At 45.2% G+C, this 19,799-nt stretch overlaps 2 protein-coding genes across 2 annotated transcripts; both read right to left on the reverse strand.

The window, feature by feature from the left end:
• Positions 1-332: 332 nt before the first annotated feature.
• On the reverse strand, positions 333-8,488 carry LOC311309250 (uncharacterized protein; the record flags this gene model as incomplete). The annotated part of the gene is made up of 11 exons (XM_084438433.1): positions 8,361-8,488; positions 7,035-7,211; positions 5,701-5,839; positions 5,499-5,587; positions 4,908-4,971; positions 4,466-4,554; positions 4,179-4,291; positions 3,560-3,716; positions 3,007-3,160; positions 481-604; positions 333-365 (listed from the first exon to the last, which is right to left on the reverse strand). The coding sequence occupies exons 1-11, from the start codon at positions 8,407-8,409 to the stop codon at positions 333-335; spliced, it is 1,188 nt and encodes a 395-aa protein (XP_084294559.1). The 5' UTR covers positions 8,410-8,488.
• A 4,637-nt stretch (positions 8,489-13,125) lies between these two features.
• On the reverse strand, positions 13,126-19,293 carry cfap99 (cilia and flagella associated protein 99; the record flags this gene model as incomplete). Its single annotated transcript, XM_084438434.1, has 15 exons — positions 13,126-13,233; positions 13,605-13,800; positions 13,936-14,141; positions 14,253-14,404; positions 14,531-14,672; positions 14,782-14,986; positions 15,566-15,654; positions 15,796-15,882; positions 17,209-17,277; positions 17,361-17,441; positions 18,225-18,399; positions 18,482-18,594; positions 18,687-18,781; positions 18,903-19,047; positions 19,180-19,293. The coding sequence occupies 15 exons, from the start codon at positions 19,291-19,293 to the stop codon at positions 13,126-13,128; spliced, it is 1,977 nt and encodes a 658-aa protein (XP_084294560.1).
• Between the last annotated feature and the right edge of the window lie 506 nt (positions 19,294-19,799).

Here is a 19,799-nt window from a genome sequence, read left to right on the forward strand (position 1 = left end):
TAAGCGTTTTTTTCTGGCTGGCAACTTCTTCCATAACTTTTTCTTGTAGCCAGCCTGTCAGGAACAAGGAAGAGGAGTCAATGTATCATCAAACTACAAACTATCGTAACCCTTACAACAGTTATCTCAAAGCATAATGAGGAAGACCATGGCCTTATCTTGCATCTGACCCACAGGGTTAGGGTTGCATAGCCAGACCTATCTCCACTCTTTGTTTACGCTGTGCCAGTGCTGGAGAAAGGTGTGGCTGGACTCATTACTATTCAGGGATAGGGAGGGGGGGATGCTGTATTTCTTTAAACCAATAACAATTGTCTTCGGCGGAGCAGTTGCTAGGTTGTTGTTTTGCGTAGTCTGGACTGAATCTAATTGGGCGGACAACAGATTTCACCGCCACTGATTGGGCAGTAATAAACGAATGACAAGGCTTATCCCCAAAACCTATATACACCAGTTGAGACAGATTAAGGTTGGCCTTACCTTGCGTCTGAGCCATAGGCCACAGTGAAGCCGCAGGAACCTCTCTGTCACAGACTTCACAGACTTCCTCTTGCCCTTCTTCAGACTCCAGTAGGTGAGGGTTCTGCTGGGCTGCGGGACCAGGCTGGGAATGAGGGGTGACACACTGCACCAAAATAAACCCAAACAAAACAAATTAAAGATCACTTAGAGCACATAGCCATGCCAAATTCTATTTCACATAATTGTCAGCAGTAGCCTCCCTCTCACAATTATAGGGATATTATGAGATATCATATTATGCTATGCCATTTTGAATGAATGTAGCCTATTTCTGTCCTTACCGTTGCAGAATGCTCTGCTGGGGTGACTGAAGGGTTTTAGCAACCGAAGCAGACCAAGTAGGGGCAGCTGTTGCACATCCCTGAACAGTTTTACGATGGAGGATGGTAGAGAACCGACATATCTGCGGCGCTCTGATGCTCAAAGCTGCTAGCGGCCTCAGCAAGCCTGCCCATAACACAAGAGGATCATCATGACCATGTAAATACAGCAGTAGCCCCACGCAAAGAATAACAGCGGTAGACTTATTCAATATAGCTATAACGACGTCAGCAGACAAAACGTGAAAGTCTGAAATTACAGAAGTTAGAAATGTAATGCTGTCTTATACATACCAGGCACACTCCTAGCCAAGGCGGCCGACATGTTCGTCGTGACCTCTACTACGGCTTGCTGAACAGACCATACGGTTCAGACAAAGCGCGATTCTGAAACACGATTAAAGCTCCCTCTGGTGGCCTTTAACTATATATCTTTAGACAACACAGTGACAGTGCACATCATGATTAGATGAGTTTTTGATCTAAATATGAATGATCCAAGTAGCCTACTATGGTCAATGGTAAATAGACTGCACTTGTATAGCGCTTTTATCCAAAGCAGGAGTGGCACGGTATCTGTCGCCTCACAGCAAAAACGACTTCCCACTTGGGATGATGTTAGCACTGAGGATGTTCTCCCCAGGGTTGTCAGGTACTCAGGTGGGGTATCTCCCCAGGGTTGTCAGGTACTCAGGTGGGGTATCTCCCCAGGGTTGTCAGGTACTCAGGTGAGGTATCTCCCAGGGTTGTCAGGTACTCAGGTGGGGTATCTCCCCAGGGTTGTCAGGTACTCAGGTGAGGTATCTCCCAGGGTTGTCAGGTACTCAGGTGGGGTATCTCCCCAGGGTTGTCAGGTACTCAGGTGAGGTATCTCCCAGGGTTGTCAGGTACTCAGGTGGGGTATCTCCCGGGCCTTTCTGTGCGCAGTTCGCACATTCTCTCCTCGTTCACAAGGATTTTCTCCCAAGAACCCCAATATTAAAAACAGGCAGAAGAAAAGATGGCTCTTCAGTCCCGTCTCTGACCAGGACCTGGACTGAGCACTTGAACCTGGTCCCCGGGCGCAACTGATGAGGGCTGCCCACTGCTCCTGGGGGCCCCTGGAGGAGGACGACTTGGATGGGATGAATAAAGAGGACAAATTCTACCAACAACCACTGAAGATGTGAGTGTGTGTGTGTGTGCTATGTTGCCGCTCACTCACATTTGTGTGTCACGTGTGTAAAGACCCTTGAGGTCCAGTAATTATTATTAATTGGACATGAGGACCCAGGATTCAAACCACTGACCCTACGATCATTGGACAACCCGCTCAACTGTGTAGATCTAATTCTACGAAAATAATCTGTTATATTTACTGTATGCCGAGTTTTTTTCTTTTACATTTTGGAAAATGTAATTGGCATGATATGGTTTTAGAATCGAATTCCACAGGATGTTAGGGCAGGCTTATGTTCTTTATTCCACCATTTTGCCCTCTCACATTCCATTTAGTCTTTCTTTAAAACATACAAACATCATCCTTAAATAACATAGGTGAAAAACATTGGTAATGATGAAACCAGATGTAACCATAAATTTCAATCACATAAAACACATAAAACCGGAAACTATATCACATAATAGTACCTCAGGTCTTTACATTTTGTGGCCAATAAACTGACTGACTGAGGGAATTACTTAAAGCCATCCTCAAGGCATAACTTAACCAAACAGCTACATCTGCCATGAATATGAGTGCAGTATAAACAATTACAAATATCAACAAAAGAAAAAGTGCTTTTCATATAACAGAGTCCCAACAGGCACCTTAGTAGAGGCATGTGATACAATTTTCCTAAACAATCCAGTGTGCCTCAGTTTAACACATTAAACTTTGGTTAGAGAGGAACGCTTTTCTTTTTTGAGTTTAAGGGGTCAGCTTTCAACAAAGCACAAAACACAGAAGAATACTGCTTGTCAAATAATACAGCTTAACCACACTGCACCACACCAGATGAATAACCAAAAGAAGGCCTACTCAAATCGTCAGTTGTTAAAACTATGATTTTTGGTACCAGTCTTTCTGTTGTAGTCCTGCTGAGGCACGTGAGGAATGGAAATGTCAATTGGTTTGCTCTGAAAGTCTCTTTTAGAGGAGGATGAAAGAGACAGGTAGGTTTACCAGCCGGCGTAGACTGGCTCTGCATCACAGGGGACTCCGTAGTACCGGCCCTGTGGTCTCTCTTTGCCTAACAGCGGTGCTCTCGCCAGGGAGAGCTCTCCGTCGGTTTCCCTCCTTCTACGCAGCACCAGTAGAATGATGAAGAGGAGGGCCACTGGAAAAACACAGAGAAAGACATTATTTTTTGATGTTGCACAGAATGCAGTCACATTAAAAGAAAATTAATACCTTATTTTCCTAGCCTGACCACAGACTAAATTTTGTTTCGCTTCATTATTCAATCTGAACATGTTGCTTGGACATTGCCGAAAAGGCAGTCCTCAGCGATTAGTTCATCCCCAATCAATCATTTTAATCCCATCATCACATTTAAGAGAAATCACTCTGGACGAGTCTTTCCAGACTGTACAGTAAATGGCATTTCAGATTCAGGGGCTGGAGCCAGGCTATTATTTCCCATCACTTTGTTGGGATATTTGTCATGTCCCAAAAGAACATTTAATGCATTTGTATTCCAGGTGTCCCACTGTAAGTAGACAAACAAAACACGTACTCCCTCCCCCGATGACCAGTAGAGCTATGGTGACCGGGGCCAGCTCACAGTTCTCCCCAGCCTTGCGGAAGAAAGTCTCCATGCAGTATCCTGGCGCGGTGCTGCCCGCCGGACAGAAGGCATCACTGGGACACAGGATGGGGTTTACGTCTGGACTCTGAGAGAGAGAAGAGAGAGCCTGTGTCTCACATCTCGCAGAAAATATACCAGACCAGGGTTCGAAATACTCTATTTGAAATCAAACGAATCGAGCACAGAGTAAATTCAATGATTTCAAATAGTACTTCCACCTAGGTCTGTTGCCCAGACATACTGAGATTGTCTAGGAGGATCACGATAGATAGATAGACAGATAAATAGACAGATAGATAGACATTCAGACAGACAGACAGACAGGCAGGCAGGCAGGCAGGCAGGCAGGCAGACAGAGAGGCAGACACAGACAGATAGATAGATAGATAGATAGATAGATAGATAGATAGATAGATAGATAGATAGATAGATAGATAGATAGATAGATAGATAGATAGATAGATAGATAGATATGTACTTGAATAATCCCTGTGGGAGGAAATTCGGACGATGGCCTCCTATTACTGTTTTTGTAGCCTGTACTCACAGGGCAGTAGTGGTTTTCAGGGCAGATGTCACAGTTCTCCTGGCCCCAGCGGATCTGGAAGGACCCACTGTTGCAGATTTGACACATACTCTGACGGGCAGCCTTGTGCATGCCTGTTCAAAAAACCAAACATCACCTGACTTTCATAATTTCTACACCATTACACACAATTTCTTTCAGAAATTAGATCATGCATTCCTTTAAGATATTAGATCATGCCTCAACATCACCTAATAGATAGTCTTCTAAAAAATAAAAGAGTTTTGGATGTTGTTTGGTGCTATTACCTGGACGACAAGGTGTGCACTCTCTGGCTGCAGCCTGCAGTGACTCGGTGCCAGCAGGACAGATCTGGCACTGGGTACAACTGGACGAGCTGTCAGGGAGACAGGCACAGGTCTGCAGTGAGTAGTAGAAAACCTACAGTAGTGTATATGTACTAAACATAGGTTTTAATGCTTCCTGCTACCACCACTGCCCATGTCACATTATTATTTCATAAGGAATTATGAAATATTAACAATGTCTTCTCTCCCATCTGACCACACCCTCGGTTTCCAGGCAATCCAAATATTGTGTGCGTGTGTGTGTGTGTGTATTTGGCTTTGGGATGCAAGACCCTATGAGATAGCATGTGATGTTACTGTAGACCTGCCGCCAAACAGCATGGCCAGTGGGTGAGGGTTATGAAGAGTGCAACACAGAACTAGTGATCTCAGATAAACTTACTTGCAGAACAATCCTTGTGGACATGGATGGCATAAGGAGGAATTCTGCTGTGAAGCAAAGAAACCTAAAAGTAAAATGTATATTTTTAATCAGAATTATTTTATTGCCACTGTACTTGACATACATAGATTTTTTTCCAACATCGTGGAGCCAACAACAACACAACAATGGACCAGTGCAAGGACAGGACAGTGCAAAATACAAAGATAGTGCAAAAACTATCAGTGCATTTGGCCTACAAAAGAGACAGTGCAGTAGTCAGTATAGTGCAAAAATTGCAGGGGGCAGGGGAGAGAGTCAGAAGGGAGCCTTGTTCATAGGGCTATGGCTGAGGGGAACAGGCTGTTTTTGTGTCGAACAGTTTTAGTCTTTCATGACCGCAGCCTCCTGCCTTAGATAGTTATTGTCGAGTGGAATGTACAGCATATGACCTAAGCCTGGCATTTACACACTAGTATCTGATTGTTCTCAAGAAGTCCCAACCTATGGGTATGGAGGGAACATACACAATAATATGTCATAATATGAGCTTTAAGCTTTAAATTAAATACTTATTTTATAAACTTAAACTTATTAATATACGATGTGTACCTGGAGAACAGCTTCTGCAGGCGTTAGAGCCTGTGTTGTTGCTGTAGGAGCCGGAGGGACAGGCCTGGCACACAGGGCTGCCGGTGAAACTGCAGGGAGCGAGTTTGGGAGAAGGTCAAAGGTCAAAATAATGCATGAGATGACTCAGGGGAATGAAATGAACACAGGCTTTGTGCCTGATTCAGTTGATCGACCAACATACTTGGTATAAAAGCCTTGGCCGCAAGGTAGACATTGCTGCTGTCCAGCCAGGGGCTGAAAGAAGCCCCTGGAACATGGCAGGCAAGCCCCAGCAAACAGACACAGGCCTGGATCAGGGCAGCAGGAGCACAGCAGGGTGTCTGGAGGAGAGAGGGAGAGTTCAGCAGTAAGCCACATTGCCAACTGCAACACACCAACATACTTGACATTCCATGGGGTTAACATTATCTGAGTTGGGAAATGAATGCAATACAGGAGTGTAAACTACATCATACAGACCAGTGGTTTTCAACCTTTTTTGAGCTCGTCCCCACAACAATATATATTATTCAGTAGCATGGCCGTCGCTATGGGTGGGCCTTAGGGGGCCTGGCCCACCCCAATAGTGCTAGTGCCCCTCCACTGGTGCCCATAGTTGAATTAATTATTTTTATTTATTTATTTATAAATACATATTAATCATAGTATTTTTCTGTTACATTTAAAATACTAACTTTAGATTCCTTATAAATGAAGACATTAAGAAACAATGGTGTGTTTTTTGTTTGACGGCCGTCATAGGCAACTGAAAAAGGAAGCTATGCCAATGTCACGGTTACCGCAAGTGTGATTTCAGTTGGAAGTCGAGCTGTGCACTGCAAGCCATGCTGACTGTCATCACAGTTTATATGCCTATCCTTGCCCTAACTTTGAGAACATCTAGCTTTTCAACACTTAGAAACATTTTCTCCAGTCATCAGCATAATATGTTGCACAAACACAAGTTCAACATACTATCAGTCAGAGGGAGAACGAGAGAGCTCAGTATAATTTGTAGTGCTGCACAAATACAATAGCATATCGTATTATCGAAAATAGTTAATAATAATTGTGTCCCCTCATGCAGTTCATATGCCCTCCTTAAGACTGAGCCCTGGTCTGTTTAGTAGGCCTTATAAGAGAGCCATAACAGTTATTTCTATTGTATTCATGTTTAACATGAATGATCTTAACATAGGTCAGTTTCAAGCTTTTTCCCCCACTTTTTTCGCACCACAAAAAGTAAATATTGTACATGTTTTATGGCTTCTATGGCACTTAATTTGCTATCTGTTTGAATCATTTGTGAATCATTATGTTTCAAGAATGAGTGGGGTGAGCTCCGCTATTTTAAACCCTTTCCCAAGGACCATAGGGGGTCCATGGACCCCTGGTTGAGAAACAGTGATGTAGACAGTCTAAAGCAGATCTGTTTAACCATTTTACAGAGCAACTGAAGGGAATCAATAGGACTAAACCATGTTAATTATAGAATAACACAACCATTCTCAGTGTCTGTCCCTGAGATAGTCCCACCATTGTCGTAGTAGGATCCCGGGACACAGGCCTCGCAGGCAGAGGTGTTGAGGGCAGAGCATCCTGGGGACGTGGTGCTGAGGACCATGGGAGTTGCAGTCACATTGTCACTGAATGTGGTGTTCATCACAGCAGGTTGGAGAGTCGGCGCCAGTGTCGTCTGGCTCAACACCATGCCTATGGGAGACAGAAAAATTGGAGAACACTCTTGTCTCTTTCAGGTGACCTGTCTGTGCTGTCATGTTTACAGGAGTGGTGGAGAAAATCTTCACCTCACAGGCCCAAGTTTCACAGGACTAAAATAGCATCACTGATTATAAGGTAGCTAACCCATTACAACAGTCATGAGTCACAGCAATCAACAACTGTCTGAGGGTAAAACTGTGTTAGGCCATTAGAATGTGTCATCCGAGTTAGGCCCTCATGACACTTCTGTTTTTGTATTTTTGAGAGACAGAGATGGGACTTGAATAAAGGGGAGGGGGGGGGTACAAATTCTTCCTAAATAACACAAGGACAGAAGTTCCAGCATAAAGGATTCATTTTTCATGCAGCTTACTTCCTCATTCATCAGGTCTTTCCCAGAGGGCAGTGCTGTGATGTCTTGCTCTATCAAATGTGTCTCACTTGTGTCAGCATGGGCGACCCCCGGCCAGTGTAACAGCAAACAGAGACCTTATTGTGTCAGTAATCATATTAACCCTACGCTTAGCTGCTTTGCTGAATGAGAGACACCCTCCTCAAGAAATGCAATTACTCAAAATGCAGGTCATATGATTTCCCCTACTTACTCTGACAGCAGGCTGGCAGCAATCTTCTCTTTACCAAACGGGCTACATCAAACTATGACCAAACGGGTTACTGTAGCTTATGACCAAATGGGCTACTGTAGCTTTTGACCAAACGGGCTACTGTAGCTTTTGAATGACTGGAGGCTTTGGTCTTAGGCAAATGACTGACATATGGCATCAAGCTGCATTTGATACATGCTGCAAAATAATTATTGGAATTAATGTCAGTATAAAAATTCCATCAGCTCCACTCAATGTCAAGTTTTGGATCACAGACTCATGGTCAGTCATATTTATATTTAGCCTATTCCTATTTATTTACAATGTTAGGAGCCCATTCAACGGCTTCTTAAATCAGGAGTTGAAGATCAGTGCTGAGATACTCTGGGCCCCTAGGCTCATTCTTATGACTTCAGGAGGGTAAGGCGAGGGAGCTTAGAAACTATGTCGACAGTCCTATGGACACTGACTTATGTTTGCTGAAATGTGTTACTGCAGTCGTGACAAGCAGAGGCAAAAACAAATTGAGACCTACCTAGAAGACACGCGGCAGCTATCGCAGGCAGAACTCCCCAACATGCCATACTCCAGATATAATCAGCAGTATCACACAGTAGTTTTATCGGATTTCATCCCTGACAGCTCGAGGTGTCTTGGGTTTGCTGAAGTCTCCGGTGAATAGCTGTGCCTCGGTCTAGTTGTCGCATCATCTGTCCTATGACAAAACATACGTCATGTGATTTTACTTAGCGAGAGAGCGGTCTCGAGCTCGCCTGTGTTCTGGATCAGCTGTTCACAGCGCAGCCGCGCGCGCGCGCGTGAAGATATTTCGCAGCTCGTGCTCGTACATTGACAACTGGAAAACAGCGAATAAAAACAAAGACTGGTATAATAATTTGAATGTCACTTTTTATTTAACAATAGGGAAAGGTAAAGCTTAATTTATTTATTTTATTATACTTTTACCACAGTTTCTTGTTTTCCGCATGGGGAGACATTGGGACAGTTGTAATGCGAGGGTCTGGAATCTCACAGTAGCTTTCCGATTCCCAAGGGGCGTTACCAACGGGCGTAGATCAAAATGCCTCTGGACCATCAATTACATACATCCATGCTCTGGACGCAATTCGATAGACCTACAACCAATCAGCGAAAATGCCTCTATGGCGCTCATCTGTTCCGTCATCTTATTAAACCCGCCCAATATTAGATAAACGGTTGTGATTGGCACGAACAAATTTATATTCGAGCGGATTCCGTTAGAACGGTTGGATATCCAGACTGATCTGTAGAGTGAAATCGAATGTGAGGCTGGCGACGCCAGGCTAGACAGTTGTAACGCCTTGAATATAATTCATCCAATCAGAAACAAGCTAGTCATTACATTCACTCTGCACATGCCGAGTTAGATTGGCTTCTTGTTTACAAAAAATGAGCCACAGAGAAAGTCCTCTGGCTGCTAAGGTGATGCAGAGATATGCCAATAATAGGCTACAGGAGGAGAAAGCTACAGGCTTCAATAAAACAAAAATATTTTGACAACCTGTCTGCTGTCCTGACCAAACACATTTGCTGCAAAATACATCTGGAATATGGAAGAGATGGGAATCGCCACTGACCAAAATCCTGAAAGAAATTGTGGCTTGAAAAGTAGTCAAACAAGTCGGCAGTGTGACGTCTGCAGAATGGAGGAGGCTTATTCTCATCTCACTTGCGTGTGCTGTAAATGCATTGGGGAACTCCGCCCATCATTACTCATATATTCCCCCGCAAAAAGTTCCAGCCTTTCTTTAGCAACCATGGCCCTCCTGGCATTATTGGTACAGCAATGGGTCTGGGAGGATGCAAGAGGAAGACTTCCTCAGGCATTTCCAGACTCACACCAAGTGCTCACCCCAGTCAAAAAGCCCTGCTGGTTCTGGACAACCATTCTTTCCACTGTTTCCGTGGAGGGGAATGTTTTTTGCAGAAGTCATGGGATCACACTTCTCTCATTCCCTCCACACCGCTCCCATAATATGCAACTCTTTTAGATCAAAGTGTACAGTATGTGGGGCCACTAAAACAGCTAGTCAATAACGGCTGTGACACCTAGAGGAAACCTAGCTCATCCAGGAGTCTAATGACTTCTGCCCACAGGCAGCTCCTTAAAGGAGTAGTAAAGGGAAAAATCATGTTTATCCCTGTTTTAAGGTTACTTATGATCATATACAATGGTTCAGATCAATAAGTTGACAAAACTAGCACTTTTGAGAAAGTCTGATAATTGCTCTACCACCGTTTTGGTCATACAATGGATGTCTACACTACATCTCTGGGCTCTGTCATTCGCTCGCATGGCTTCTCCTATCACTGCTATGCCGATGACACCCAACTGGTTCTGTCATTTCCCCCTTCTGATACAGAAGTGGAGACACGCATAGCTGGGTGCTTGGCTGACATTTCGGAGTGGATGACGACACATCACCTCAAGCTCAATCTGGACAAGACTGAGCTGCTGTTCCTCCCGGGGAAGGGCTGTCCGCACCGGGACCTGGCCATCACCATTGAAGACACAGTGGTGACCCCGACTCGGACTGCGAGGAATCTGGGTGTGACCCTTGATGACCAACTGTCATTTTCCTCACATGTCACATCCGTCACACGTTCCTGCAGATTCATGCTCTACAACATCAGGAGGATTCGCCCTTTCCTCACTAATGAAACGGCGCAGGTACTCATCCAGGCCCTGGTCATCTCCCGCCTGGACTACTGCAACTCCCTCCTCGCGGGGGCACCGGCGTCAGCCATTAAACCTCTGGAACTTGTCCAGAAAGCTGCTGCTCGCCTGGTGTTCAACCACCCCAAATTCTCCCACACAACTTCCCTCCTCCGTTCCCTACACTGGCTCCCTGTAGCGGCTCGCATCCAGTTTAAAACTCTGGCGCTAACCTACAGGGCAATGAAAGGAACAGCCCCCTCCTACCTCCAGGCCATGGTCAAACCCTACATCCCCTCCCGACCACTACGCTCTGCTACCTCGGGGCGACTGGTTGCCCCGTCACTCCGAGGCTCCTGCGGTCGATCGACACGGTCACGGCTCTTCTCTGTCCTGGCCCCGCAGTGGTGGAATGAGCTGCCCACTGATGTCAGGACAGCAGAGTCGCTGCCCATCTTTCGTCGCAGGCTCAAAACTCATCTCTTCAAGAAATACTACAACAATCCTCCCACCTAAGCACTTATTATATTATATTATATTGCACTGTACTTTAGATTGTGATTCTTGCACTTTGCCTTCAGCACTAGATTATGCTCTTAGTCACTTGTTTTAGAAAGAAGATGCACTTGTGAGTTCTGGCAAGTAGTAGTACATTGGCTCTTCCTACGTTAAATGCAATTATTGTTAGTCGCTTTGGATAAAAGCGTCTGCTAAATGACTGTAATGTAATGTAATGTAATGTAATGTAAATGTGGGTGGGCACTGTGAAAAATCATTCAAAAAACATGTTAAACTCTCAATTTCAAAGAAAAGAAACTCACAGAGGTGTTAGTTGGCGTTCTGACATATAATTCGCCATAAAGTAAGATTCTAGTTCATCTGGAAAGGCTTTTTTAAATATTTAGCATAGAACTATTTAGTCGCAGCACATACGTGTATAAACTTCCGCAAACTAGGTAGCCTAGCAACATAAACAATAACAATAGCTACCGTAAGTAGTTCCGCTTCCTGAATCCCCTCTGCGGATTGATCTACACATCTACAACGGTCGCGTCAATACAAGTCAATGGATTTCATGAAATGATCAATAAAACCCTACAGGATTCATATTTTGTGTCAAATTTGATGTCAGAACACCAACGGACACCAATACCCCCCTCGGTGAGCTTCTTGTCTTTGAAATCGAGAGTTTAACATGTTTTTGAATGATTTTTCAAAGTGCCCACCCACATCCATTGTGATTGTATGACCAAAACGGTGGTAGAGCAATTATCAACTTTCTCAAAAGTGCTAGTTTTGTCAACATTTTGATCTGAACCATTGTATATGATCATAAGTAACCTTAAAACAGGGCTAAACATGATTTTTCCCTTTACTACTCCTTTAAGTATGCCTTTAGTTGTGTGATTTGGTTCCCCCTAGTGGTACTATTGTAGTAGGAATAACAGGGAATTAAATGCTATATATGCGTTCTTCTGTTGCCAACTTTTGCCCGAAGTCTGTTAAAGCATCGTCTTTTCTATAAAGCATCGTCTTTTCTATACTGTTCTTATTGTGTGTGTGCTGACACAACTCAACAGCCAGCATAACGGCATCCAATAAATGCAAATGAGTCAGGACGCATCCCTGTTGCCTCTTTAAGATGCCCCTTGGCCAGAGAGGAAGGACCGAGTGCATCAATTAGAGCTATAATTCAGATATGAAGGTCCAGCACACAAGGCACTGTAGCATACAGTGATCATGGTCAGTCCATCTTCCACTGTAGCTTTGGTAAATGCATGTACTCCAGCTCCAACAGCCACTGTGACAACGGTGCAATCCTCTCCTGTCACACCATGTGCAGTGCCTGATCCATCATGCTCCGCTATGGATACGACCTTTTCCCACATGTCCATCCGTCCACATCCAAAAGCTGGACCAAGAAAGCCGACCACAAAGGGGAGGACAAAAGAAACCGAAATCCACACTACACTTTTACACGCCATTTCACTCAGCAACACATGTATATAGCCTACACTAATTATAATCTACACTAAAATTCAGGACTCATCAGATGAAGATGAATTCTGCATGGTGTGCCTGGAGATCTAGTCCAGGTCCCGGGAGGTCTGGCTCCACTGCTGGGTCTGTGAAGGACTGACCACATGGAAGTGACCTTTACACCTGCCACACCTGGGACCCAGACTAATTCCATCAACAAAAACATTTTAAATAAATATATTTCTGATTTTATCCATGGTAACCTATCACACCGGACCTATTGTCCAATCGTTGCCTGTCGCTGCTGTGGAGGGTCCGTCGCACAACCCTGCGATTGTTTACCTTGCTTTCTCAAGCCTGTGACGGTGACGACAGGGTCACTGTGACGACGGGGTCACTGTACAACAGCGGATATTCGGATCTGGCGAGACCAGGGCGCGAACCCTGCCCAGAACCTGATTCTGAGGCTGCTACACCTCCGCGGACCTGTGGTTTCTGATTGATTGGGAAAATCACAAGTGTTACAACTGTCCCTGGTCTCCCCTACTGTTCTATATATAATCAGAGCTTCCTATAGCAAGTTGAACATTGAAGCTGGTCGTTATAATAGAGGGGCAGATTTCTAAGTCTTCAGTATTTTTCTCTGAGAGATAGGATCAAGTGCTACTTGCTGGACTTGGCACTCTAAGCTCCGCTCTAAGTCCTCCAGGTGCTGTTCCTCCAGGGTTTGCTGGTCACACACACACACACACACACACACACACACACACACACACACACACACACACACACACACACACACACACACACACACACACACACACACATATATACACAGAGTTGGGAATGAGGAGAGAGAAAAGAGAGTATAACCCAGTGATCAACCCATTAGTCACTAGAAAAAACATTACGATCTGCACAGTTTCTCTCACAGCTAATCCAAATGTTGTAAACTGAGTAGTGGAGTTAATCTGTATTGAGCATAATCTTGAAGTCGGCAGCGACATTTCACTGTAACTGTTCACCATACATTACATATGACAAATAAATTCATCTTGATCTTGATCTTGTTTTGAAATGTAACATTTAGTTTCATCTCACCTTCCTGTGATTCCAGCTTTTGAGGGCATAGTTTGCAGTTTGCTCACTGGTCTCGGCCCTGGTCTTCCTCTCCGTCTGCTTCAGTCTCTGGCGCTCCTGTGTTCTCTCGTCCAGCTTCCTGCGTAGGGCCAGCACCCTCTCGTCCTGAGCCACCGCCTGCTGCAGCAGCCCCTGCCGGACTTTCTTCTCCTCCTGCCTGCCTCACAACATGTGTAGTTTGTAACCCATCTCATCCTGTGATAGGTATAGGTATAGGTACTGTTGATGCTGTCATCTAGTCTAGTGTGTGTGTTTGTGTGTGTAAAGGATAGTCGTGCTTGGAGCCCCTGACCTGTGTGCAGTCATCTGTACCAGCGCTGTCCTGTGGAGGGCGATAGTGTCCAGTCGCTCCAGCAGGAGCTGCTCCTTGTTCTGCCGCTCCGCCAGGATACGCTCCCTCCTGTCCTCCTGCTCCCTCCGCTCTGCTTCCCTCAGGAGGGCCAGGCGCTCCCACAGCTCGGCCAGGGACATCTCCCCCAGGAGGTCATGACCTGACGTCTACGACCGACAGGGGTGCGAGGGTGTAAAGAAAACGCGAGCCATGTAAAAAGCCCCCCTCGTACCGCGAAATGTTGATGAGACCTGAGATCAATGCCCTCCACTGCTTACCTCTGTCTCGTCCACAAATTTGTGTCTGATGACGGGTACAGATTCAATGGCCCGGATCTGGCAGATGATCTCAAACTTCCTGCTCAGCTCTGCCTGAGCTTCCTCCAAGGCCTGGCGTAAGAGCTCACGATTCTGCTCCGACACTTCCTTTACTAGGACACAAACACACACACACACACACACACACACACACACACACACACGTGAGGACCAACCAAGTGTGACTGATGCACATTGTGATATAATGTGGCTGTATAATAAGGCAACCTTCCAGGTACCTATACGCTGTTTGAACTCTTTCAGCTTCACTTTGGCCGCCTTCGAGTTCTTGTGTCCATCTGCCACCTGTTGCACCAAGTCCCTCATCTCCTGCTCCTCCTGTAACCTCTTGTTGGCGTATCTCTGCATCAGCTTGGCAGTCTGCAAGCAAACCAACAGGCCGGATTGGACGACATCAGTTGATAATTTAGCATTTCACTGTATTGCCTGGGGAGGTGAAGCGAAGAGAATGCATGAGAAACTAACCCACCTCTTCCTTCTTTAGCAGGGCCGTCTTCTGGTTGCGCTCCATAATCTTCATGCGGGCAAGCGCGGCCTCCTCGTAGCTAATGCGTCCCTCCAGACGACGGAGCTCCACCTGGGCCAGCTCCTCCTGGAGGTCCTGCTCTCGCATCTCCTTCTGCCACTGCAGGAACGACGAGGGCTCGCCCACCCCCTCAACCAGGCGCTCCACTCTGCGTTAACACACGGCAGACTTAACACCTGCCCCCTCAACCAGGCCCTCCATTCTGCGTTAACACACAGCAGACTTAACACTTGTCCCCTCAAACAGGCCCTCCACTCTGCGTTAACACACGGCAGACTTAACACCTGTCCCCTCAACCAGGCCCTCCACTCTGCATTAACACACGGCAGACTTAACACCTGTCCCCTCAACCAGGCCCTCCACTCTGCGTTAACACACGGCAGACTTAACACCTGTCCCCTCAACCAGGCCCTCCACTCTGCGTTAACACACGGCAGATTTAACACCTGCCTCCTTGACTAGGCGCTCCACTCTGCGTTAACACACAGCAGACTTAACACCTGTCCCCTCAACCAGGCGCTCCACTCTACATTAACATACATACAGCAGACTTAACACACTTCAGTACCACAACAAAACGATCCTACAATGGAAGTGTGCTGGCACAGCCAACAGGATTCTCATGTGAAACAGATAGGGACAAAAATGTAAACTCTGTAAACAAACTATGTAAACAAAAATGTCTGCACACCATGCATTTAAGGTTGATATTGACATATTGTTGTACCTGCGTAGTTCCTCCTCCACCTGGCGGTTATACAGTGCGCCCTCGCGCAGAATGGCCGTGGTGTTGAGCCTGATGGGCAAGTTGCTAGTCTGGGGGAATCACACAGATACACGTTTGTGCAATCATACCTGTACAAATACACCATTGTACATATCTGTCTACAGGTAGAGACACACTCAAACATGATTTTCAAAGTAGAAAATGATTTGGCTGTCTGAAGCGAACGTTACCTTGTGGGTGGCTGGCGTTCCTGAGGAGTGAACCGAATTAAACTTGAGCTGGGCATCGTGGCTTTGCTTGATCTGAGATATCGCACTCTACAAAAGTGACAGGTGATGAATACAGCAAGCAGAGATGGGAATAGGTGGCAAAAACACTGACTTGCTGATGACAGAGACGCTATAACAAGCTCTAACTGACAGTACATTCCTACAGAAAATTGACACTACAGCCCTACCTGCATCTCCAAATGCCCTCCCTCAAATCCATCCATGGGAGGTGTATGACAGACTGAGGGCGATCCATGGGAGGGGTATGACAGACTGAGGGTGATTAAATCCAACAAAGCCCCTGGCCCTGATGGGGTTCCCCACAGTGTTAAGGGACTTTTCCTGTGAGCTGAGTGGTTCTGTGTGTAGCATTCTGAATATGTATTTCCACAAAGGGATCGCCATCCCACAGTGGAAAGAAGCAACTGTTATCCCGGTCCCCAAATCACAGCCTCCCTCAACTGATCAACTTCAGCCAATATCTCTAACACCCCAACTCAGCAAGGCAGCAGAGGGGTTTGTAGCAAACTGGATTTAAAACGACATACTGTACACATACACCTGTAGCCCCCATACAGTACCTTGACCCTGCCCAGTTTGGCAGTAGGCCTGGAAGATTTGCCACTCATGCTCTTGTCAGTATCCTGGTCATCCTCTATAAACCCTCTGATACTCCAGCCACTATCAGTACTTTCATCACTACTGATTTTCAACCGTTTGATAAAGTGTAGTGGGACTTAACTTTTGCAGTTTTGCAACTCCTACAGCTAGGGATGAGACCTGCCCTGATACCCTGGGTATGTAACTTTGTTTCTGGACACAGGCAGAGAGTATGATACCAAAACTGTGACTCTGATTGGGCAGTTACGGGAGGAGGTTAATGAGTTCTGGCGTCACCACCTTTGACTTAGTATGCCTCCCCAGTGTGGCATGGAAGTGTACCAGAGGTAATGTCTCAGCAGACAGAACCAAAAACACGCCTGCCGGACTATGATTGGCAGGACATATTCCAGCTACTCTACCAGGATACACTCAAAATCTTTTCACTACCCACCCTCTATGACAGAACCCCACCGTGTCGGGACTTTGGACAGAGCCTTCTGGACCCCCCCCCTTCAGGACCTGCCCCCCCACCCCATTCCCACCAGAGCGCAAACATCCGACCGACAGACCAGATAAAACACCCAATTGTAGAAACACCCAAGATGCACACTGAGTCACCCATCCCCTTTTTAACAAGACCTTTAAACAAAAGACTATAAAATAATGTTTATGCACAATGCTTTTATTTTGATGTGTATGTGCATTGTAAATGCTCATTTCTGGATGTAAAACTTGAAACTTGAAGCTTGAAAATCACTTGAATGCACCTACCTTGGTGTTCTCAGATTTCTGAGGGTTTGCGCATTTGAACCGTTGAGTGTTTGCCTCATAGAGCACTTGCTTAGGGGGGAAATTAAACAGGGTTTTGTTTAGTGGCTTTGAACGAGAATGGGTAATTGTGTCAAAATCCAGAGACCACATACTTCAGCCCTCTGACGGTTTCTCTGTTTAGCCTCCTCCAAGACCTGCTTCTCTTTTGGGGTCCTGTAGGTGCTGCTTGGCACCTGGGGAAATATAACAAGCCTTCAGAAATTATATGATATTAAAATGATCTACAGTCACTATGAAGGTCTTATAAACATATAAACAGGCAATATAAACAAGTGCAACTGTAGGCCATTCTGACCCTTATCTGAAAGGGAAGACACTGGTGCTTTCCTATCATAGGCACACTCAAGGCAGAGTATCAAATCAAACTTTATTTGTATAGCACATTTCATACACAGAGGCAATATAATGCGCTTTACAGAGAGCAATGGGGGGATGGACATAGGTCCTACCCCTACATATTCCAGAGAGAAGCAAAAAAACAGTTCACCCAAGGGCCGAAAAAGTGAGCTGTAAAAATTCTTCCCTGACCTCTCTCAACGAGACGAATGAGCAAGCTCCTGGAAAATGTTTTTCTATGGGCTAAGAATATTTACAGAGCAATAAGCGTGGGCTAAATACTTGATGGGAGAGACATGAATCTCAGTAGAGTAGTTACATAGATGTTGTCTACAAGGCCATTATGTGTTAGCTATCCTGTAGTCCATTATATGATATCTAAGTGAATCATATAACAAATCACAATAACCACTTAGCAGACAGGCTCCTAAAGAATGTAGAGTAAACTAGGTATCTGCCACTAAGCAGAAGTGTGGAGACAAAAAGCAGAGAGCCAAGAGTAAAAAAAAAGGGGGGAGGGGGGGTGGCTTCATAGGGACAGCTGGCGACACATAGTGGGATGGAGTTAGAGTATGGTGAAGTTGTTGTGAATGTAATTTACTTGCGTAGATGCAATTTACCGGTTGATGTTTCTCCTGCTGTGGAATAGGCTCAGGAGCAGGGAGGGTGCGAGCTTTAGGTTTGGTTAGAGAAAACTCTTGGGGCCGAGTGATTTTTGTGGGGGGTTTTGTCCAACTCCCTCCAGACATTCTAGTGGCGAGCTGATGCATTAGAAGCTCAATCTCAGGGCGCCACCTTATGGACAAAAGGAGTACCTGTCAATTCAGTGTCCAGGGCAATAATAAACATAGCTAAACCTACATTTCCAGTGATTTACCTCAGAAGTGGAGCAATCCAGTTTCTCTCCACATATGCTACATCATAGATCTGACTCCACTCGTCTTTTATCCAAGTACGGAGGTTTGTATTGTTGAAGAAGAAACTGAGGAACTATCAAAACAAATTAGACAGTGTTATTGTTGCTACTAAACCACCTGAGCCTGAGTCCTGAATCAACACTAGGTACAGAGAAAGAGTCTCACTTTGTGCATCTTCTTGATGTCCAGAGATTTTATAATCTTGCTGAAACACTGAAGTCCAAGGTCATCAAGGAGGAATGTGGCGAGATAACAGATAACTGCAGAAAAAAAATATCCATACAGGAGACAAACGTGAGACGGATCAGTTTTGCTTTACCAGTCTGAGACATAAAAACGTAGGCTATATAAAATTAGCAGTAGCCTAAATTATGAACTTACTAGCAAACTGGTTGCGATCAGCCTTGAATAAGCATTTTCCATTCTGAGCATAGAAGACATTGATGACAATGTCCAGCAATTTCTTGTGCTCAATACATCCAAATATGGTGTCAAGTATGAACTTTCTATCAGAGAGTCCCAGGTTCTGGCATGAACAGAGTTGAAAAATGGTTAATAATAAGCCTTTCAATTTCTAAACATCAGCTGCCACAACTGACACCCTACTAGCTGGGCGAGGTTACTTCATTATCAATGCTGTTGAAAGCAGCTGCAGTACCTCCATGTTCTTCGAAGCATCTTCTGTGAAATCCCCAACACACTGTTTGTGTGGGTTGAACTGGTTGAGGAGCAGAGAGGCCTCCCTGACAAGTGCTCCATAGTTTTCAGACATCTTCTCTGCTTGAAGTACTGTAGCACCTTGTAAAATAAGAAAACATAAAAACTTAAATGGATGGATGGTTGACTGATAGAAATGGGTGGATATAACAGTTTGGCATAACATGCAAGCAGATAGAGGGTGAAGAGGCAGACCACGACGAAAGACAAGACATTAGACATGATAGAGATGAGCCCAACTAGATACTTACCTAACAAAAGCAAGCTAACGTTAGGTTAAGTTAATGTCATCATCAGGTGGATTGATTAAATTTGGAACTTACCATGGGCCTCCGTCTATGAATCTGTCAATAAATTATTTGGGGGGTAAATTTCTCGGTGGTTAGCCATCTAGATAGACAGATCCAATTTTCCCGAGTTTTACACCAACTTCGAAACCGTTGCCATGTTTGGTTGTTGCCAAGCAACAGACAAAGTGTAAACAACTGCCAGTATTCAAATAGTAACGTTCTGTCAGTGTATTTGTAATAATGGCTTTAGAACGCTGTGTCCCATTAGCAT

This window comes from Borostomias antarcticus, assembly GCF_949987555.1.
Source record: "Borostomias antarcticus genome assembly, chromosome: 5".
Taxonomy (NCBI): domain Eukaryota; kingdom Metazoa; phylum Chordata; class Actinopteri; order Stomiiformes; family Stomiidae; genus Borostomias; species Borostomias antarcticus.